Source organism: Rhincodon typus, chromosome 41 (assembly GCF_021869965.1).
Source record: "Rhincodon typus isolate 14 chromosome 41, sRhiTyp1.1, whole genome shotgun sequence".
In the NCBI taxonomy this organism is placed as follows: domain Eukaryota; kingdom Metazoa; phylum Chordata; class Chondrichthyes; order Orectolobiformes; family Rhincodontidae; genus Rhincodon; species Rhincodon typus.
Window position 1 is genome coordinate 6273100 of NC_063372.1, and position 6807 is coordinate 6279906.

The 6807-nt window shown below is 38.0% G+C and overlaps 1 protein-coding gene across 1 annotated transcript in view; it reads left to right on the forward strand.

Moving 5' to 3' along the window:
- The window catches only part of pa2g4a (proliferation-associated 2G4, a), a 12320-nt gene that overhangs the window by 358 nt on the left and 5155 nt on the right, over positions 1-6807 (forward strand). The window contains exons 2-5 of the mRNA XM_048618852.1: positions 3967-4095; positions 4977-5082; positions 6329-6424; positions 6511-6568. Of these exons, the coding sequence (XP_048474809.1) occupies positions 3967-4095; positions 4977-5082; positions 6329-6424; positions 6511-6568 (389 nt within the window). The remainder of the gene's footprint in view (positions 1-3966; positions 4096-4976; positions 5083-6328; positions 6425-6510; positions 6569-6807) is intronic.

The window sequence follows — 6807 nt, forward strand, 5'->3', positions numbered from 1 at the left end:
GAATACCACAAATGCTGGAAATCTAAGCACTTAAAAACAAAAAAATGTTGCAAGTGGTCGGAATTCAAACTTTTTAAAGTGGATTTTGTAAAGGGAAAAACTGAGTTAGCGTTTTAGGTTTGAACGCAGTTCAGATGAATTGATTTGAAACATTAACTGTCTGTCTTCCCAGAGATTACTTCCTCTGTTTTTCCTAGGAATCTTCTGTTTTATTTCTTTAGTGATTTGATCACATTTTGAAATGTTTTTGTTTCTAAGATTTTTAGTTGAAGTTCAGAGCTAGGGTATGCAAGTGTAAAATACCTTTACCCTTTCCCCTCCATGTCTCTTGTTTCCGGAAGGCACTGATAACCCCACGCTTGTCTGTGAGCGGTCTTGGGATATTTGACCACATGGTCATCACGTGTGCCCTTTGCACAAGTGTCTTCATACAAGACGTACAATTAACCTGAATGGTGAATGCTGCTGCGATCAACTAACATGAATATTTACTTCATTTATGACCTTCCAACAAGAATACTTTTTGTTTATAAGTATGCATTATATGTTAAGGATAAATTTTAAACCTTCAGTATGAATGGTTCTATAAATTGCATTTCTTTAAAATTTAAAAGGAAACTGGTTTAAGCTGTGTATGGAGCACTTTCAGCAAACTGCTCCAAAAAATAATTTATCCAGCAATCTAATGTTAAGTTGCACCTGTATATCCCACATTGGGAGGCAGGAAGTGGCTGTATGGAATCACAGAATTGTAAACTCAATGATTGAAAGTGCAGAATAAGTTTTAACAGTTGATCCTGGTTCAAATTTGGTGTAACTGCTAACTTTATGACCCAGATTTGAATTCTAAAGTAATGAATCCTGTATGGTACTGTGAATTCTTAAAGAGTCATATGATGTGCCAAAGCTTGTTTTTTTTATTATTTACATTTATGTTCTAAACGGCATCACAGGCTTGAAATTTGTATCCAAGCTGTAATTCTATTTAGCATTCTATGTCTTTAAAATGGTCTTTTCATCCTGGCTAGGTATAAAGTTGGGGGTTCTAGGTCATGACACTGTACAACGGTAGCATCTAACATCGTTTTCTGAATGCAACAGTTTATTGTCTATAAAATGTGAGATTTCAGTGCAGTTTGTTCAGATTGTTGCAAATTGCATTCTGGGGATGGACTTCCTTCAATTCCTCTCCTGTGTTTATAATTTTTTTGCGCCCTAATCCATGTGGTAAGATTACAGGCTGAGTTATTTTATCGGTCTCTGGTCCTGCACTTGTGAAAAGTTAGCTAAATTTAGCCATGTGTAAGCAGTAAGTTCATTGATGTTGCAGCATCTGATCTAAGGAGTGTCAATGTACAAGTGACTTTGTAGACTCCACGGGTCTCTGGTTTGATACTTGGTTTATATGGTGCAGAATGTGCGCAGAGGTTTGGAAGGGGTCCACAAATGTCTTTGTTCTTTGATAGAAAATTGCTCCGTACTCTTTTATCCATTGACTGTCTTGTGGGAAGCATCTATGCATGGATTTTTAAACAAGGACCAGATTGGTTTCATTTGTACAGAGCTCTGCTCGGTCATCGGTCATCACTCCTCACTATCATGCTTCACGATGCAAAGATGGGTCAAATTGGCTTGTCATTATCAGAGGTGTGTGAATAATGACTATTTGACCAAAGTGTCATAGAATATTCTTGGAATTCTAATCCAGCAGCTTTCATGTGAAGATGGTGTGGGAAGACAAAAAAAATGTTAACTTAAATCAACACAGGACAGCTCCCTTGATTACTGAATTGGTAATTGTTTAACTGCGATATACAGATCAAAACGTTCTTAACTTCATTCTTGATCTTGTACTTGTTAACTGATCTTGTTGTGACACCGGTGAGTGAAGTGCCTGTGTTCTTGTGTGTAGAAAAGCAGCCTGATTACTTTCTATTTGTCATTTAATTGTTTGTTTCTTGCTTGGTGCTGGTGTCTGTGCCTGAATGCCAGGTAAAGTTAGATTTGACCATAGCTGGCAGTTGGTCAGTGCCCACTGTTTAGGGTTATGTGAAGCGATCACTTGAAGGTAGTGGAAAGCTGCCAGTACTTGAACAAAATGCAACCTGGCAGGAGGGGGGCCTAATTGGCAAAATGTGCCTGGTAATTGAGCAGCTGTTTGAAGTGTGGAAACTGAACATTATATTCTGCTGATTTAATGTACATGCCAAGCTTGTTCCAAAACTTTTACAGTTGAAACTAAAATTACTCAACATGCTGCCTCTGCTTATCTGTTCTGCATAGCAATTATTTATCTAGTTGGCTGAAGTTGCATTGGGGTGAAATTTATTTTGGGATAAACGTTGTAACAATTGGAGATTAATTAACATGTTAGAATCTATTGTTACATAGAGGTGTTCAGGTGATCTTGTGGTTTCCAAATATCTCAAAACTAGTTTTCTTTTCAGATGTAAGGCTAAGTGGATTAGCCCTGGGAAATGCAGGGTTACAGGGATAGGGGAGTAGGTCTGGGTGGGATACTGTTCGGAGGGGTAGTGTGGACTGGATGGGCTGAATGACTTGTTTCCACACTGTGGGGATGCTATGATTCCAAATATACATGTTCTTTAGAATAGAACTGAGGTTGAGTGTTGCAGGATCTATGTGGTTTGAGAGTGAAAGTTTGGTGCAAGTGTTAGATTGGTGTCTCTTTGACTCAGGTGACATCCCATCAAGGCATTTTAAAATAAAACAAACATTCTTTGCACTAATTACCAATAGTTTTGTCAAGATTTGCTTTCGTTCCAACTTGTGGCACGTTGATGTTCAAGCCTGGTCTATAGGACCTTTTTTTAATCCCCTTGTGACTACAAGCAAGAACCCTTTTCAGTTAGTAACTGAGTTGATATGGCTTTGGCATACGTAAAAATGTTCTTGCTCTCTGCGGCCGTAGCAAAATGATGTCTTTTCTACACAATTGGTAGTGTCTGTGCTATTGTGAAGTTATTTAAGAATTGACTAAAGCCAGAAGAGTATCTATTTGTGGCAATGATCTATGCTTCCCATTTCTGGCATCTGTAGTTAGCAAAGACCAGTTTTGTCTTCTGTAGTCTGTGCTTGTGAAGCACTGACTTCCGTTAAGTGATCGTGTGACCAGGTTACCTAGGAATTGAGCAATAGCATGGAGGGGTGGGGGAGAAAGAGGTGGAATCAATGCAAGTGAGATGTGATTCTGTATTCATGCAGGCTGGCTGCAAAAGGGAAAATGTCTTGTCTTGTGGTTTATTGCAATTGTGTGTTGGCTGCAACAGTTTAAAATCTTGACTGAAGGGTTTGTATTGTGAGATGTACTTTTGGTAAAGCCAAGTGAAGTGAGAGTTTGAGGCCAGTGTTGAGAGAAATACTAGAATGAGGAGAGTTCTGACTTGAGGTGACTGTGTGTACTTAAGTTGCTAAATACACCTGTATTGAGTGTTGCAGGTTCTGTAGTTTGAGAATGAAGTTTTGGTGCAGGTGGGGAATTTGCATGTGTGTGACAGTTGGAGAAATTTTGAAGAGAAACTTTGCTGGAAGAAAGCAAAGTTTTGAAAAAAACAAACTTGATCCTTGTATGAATCGTGGAAGCAGTGCTGAAACCAAGTGGTTATTCTTGCAATTTTAATAACTCTGATTTTGAATTTATTGTTCTTGGATATTTTAATGGATGGACCAAGCAATGTGATTTAGAGTTTAGTTTAGATTGTAAGTAACTGAATTTTGTTATACTTCTATTATCTTTTAACATGGGTGAATTTATTAGTATCGACGATGTTTGCTTTTTTTGTATAGTTAAATTCTTGTGATTTAACCTTTTGATCTTTTTGTGGTATCCTACTTAATTACCTGCAGTTTCAGATTTTTACAAAAATACTGGTCTGTACTGAGTTCATAACAAGTGAGGTATCATCTACAATTGTAACACTAATGTGATGTGTGTTATTTTTGCAGGTGTTCTGAAGATGGTAGTGGATGCAGCAATGGCAGGAGTGTCTGTTGTAGCCCTGTGTGAGAAAGGTGATGAAATGATCATGGAAGAAACAGGAAAAATTTTTAAGAAGGAGAAAGAAATGAAAAAAGGTAAACAGCTCAACAGTCGGTCCATCTTTTTTAATGTTGGCGTGGTATGTTGTGTGAAACAATGTAAGTTTGAGTTTGAGTTTGTGATTGTACAATTAAGATATTCAGGGCGTTTTGCTCTGAAGCAAACATTTGTAAAGGATTGTACCGTAGGAATTAGAGATTTGTAAATATTGCCTTGAGCTGAAGTGATGCTATCTTTGAGTAAATTATTTATGGTAATGAAGTATTTTCTAAGCTCTTGCTATGGCTGCCTCCGGGTGATGTGGTTTTTTAAAATCCAGTGTATATGTGATCCATTGCATTATGTGCTTAAGCCTGTGGTTCTACAATGCATGTAATGAATGTATCCTTTACCATACATGACATTTGTAATAGACTGAACCATCATACTGATGTATAATGTCAACAGAAATCCTACCCATTTTCTCTCAATACCAAGCCATACTTTTAAATTTGCTCCAATGATTAATTGTCATTAAGTACTCATTGGAGATAAAAGTGCTCATGGTTCCAGTCATAGAGTATTTATAAATAAAGGTGATTGAAAGTTATCCATGAAACACTGGTAAATGACTTTTTTTTTAAAAAATATATAATTCAGAGTAAGTTTATTTTCCTGGCTATGATCTACCAAATTTGCTTGACATCTTGTCACTGTCCTTGGAGCATACGTTCTATCCAATGAAGCGGATAAACCTTGTGCTTTGATCAATGAATAACCATGTTGTAGAATTAACTCAACCTGGTGTTTTGGATTGTGTCTGTTCAGTTAATCCTTCTGTTACAAAGGTGTTAAAATCAACACTAACAGCAATCTGTATCTGAGACAGTGTGAAATTTAATTCTGGACGTGGCTCATTTGCCCCTTTTATTTAAAGGAATTGCCTTTCCCACCTGTATATCAGTGAACAACTGTGTTTGCCACTATTCTCCTCTCAAGAGTGACCCTGACTACATCTTGAAGGAGGAAGATCTTGTTAAAGTGTAAGTACATTTTCAAGCTCGTGCTGTTTGATTTAGCATGTCTCTTTCATTTAAAAAAAGTGAAACTGGACAACTGGGAGTGTCGTCAATTAGAAGTCCCTTGGTTTTAGGGATGTCTTTCTTCCATGCTGATTTGACCGATTCTGAGGTGGCTGAGAAGTCTAATGTGCAATTTGCACATTTTGCTACTGTGCATGTGGGTCAGATGTTGCTTGGTTGCTTGCAAAATCTATTTCAGAAATATGCCTTTTCTGTCCAGGAATCATCAACCCAGGTTTCAACTACTTCTTGCAAAAGAAAACCTGATGGTTTGGATGTTCTTTGTTAAACCTTGAACTTTGCATCAGTTTTTTAAACAAATGCAGTTCCCTTAATTGCAGGCAAACACTAGCAGTCATGCTCACTTCAGAATGGCGCTAATTAGATTGCAGGACTCTGTCAAAAATGCTACAAAAGGTGCAAACTGTTGCCGCAAAAGGCGCATATGTCATCACGGTGCAAACTGCTGCTGCAAAAGGTGCAACACAATGGCAAATTGAAGGCGCAAATCGGAAATACTGGTGCTAAAAGCTGCAATTTTTAAAGTAGAATGACTTGAAGCAAAGCTGCTTGAAACAGGGACTTTTGATGTACTTTGTCAATATGCAATTCATATTTATCCTCTGAGCAAATGAGCGAAAGATGATAAAAGTTTGAAAATATCTTTAATGTCAGCCTGGCTCAAGTTCTTGGGTTCTAATTGTATCTGAGCATGTAATTTTAGTATGACATTTTGGTGCAGAACCAAGAGTGTGGCATGATGAGAGATGCTGTCTTTTTGGTGAGGTATTAAATCAAGTCTGAATGCTTAGCAGGGTGTGGAAGATTTCACAATGCTGTAGGAAGAGCAGGAAGTTCTAATCCAGTTCCCATTTGACATTTACTTTCCAGAAACGGTCACTGCTTACTGACTAGGGGTAGCAACACAAACTGACTCTTTTCACTCTGTTTTCTCTATAAATTCTCAATCCAGGCATAATGAAGCCATTTGTAGTGCCCTACTCTACATCAACTGACTGGAACAACTCGGGCATTCTTGGCTTATATGCTTTCACCAGCTGAGACCTTGGAGGAAGTTCTTCATCCTTAAACCTATGTGTTTGTAGTGATGGAGGAACTTCCAGAGCTGTGAAAGACGAGCATATTTGCGAGTTCAATATTGTGTTTACAAGCTACAGATGAGATTTATGCCAATTTTGTTTTGCAGTGACTTGGGCGTTCATGTAGACGGATTCATTGCTAACGTGGCACACAGTTTTATTATTGGTGTTGATAAGGTATGTTCATTTTCTGAGCACGAGCAGTGAGTTAGACTCTTTCTCGAGAAATAATGTTCTACCTGATATGGAGGGGGTGCTCCAATCATGGTGGTTAATGAAATCCACTTAGATTAATGAACTGTGAATCTACAGTGATGTCACCAGAGTTTATTTTTGACAGCACATCTGTAATTTGTTCCATTCAAATTTTAAAAGCTCTAGCTGAAGTGATTGTTTACTGCCTTAAATATGAAAACATTGTATTAGATTGGTTGAAATAAGAAACTTCTTTTTTAGGGGGTGGGGGGAAAACACATGCACACCCATGCCTTCAAGCAGGGAGGGCAGATAATCTGTTGCAGATTTCCCCCAATAGTGATCTGAAACTCATCAGATGAATATCGGTGTCTGATTCCCTGCAAAGAGG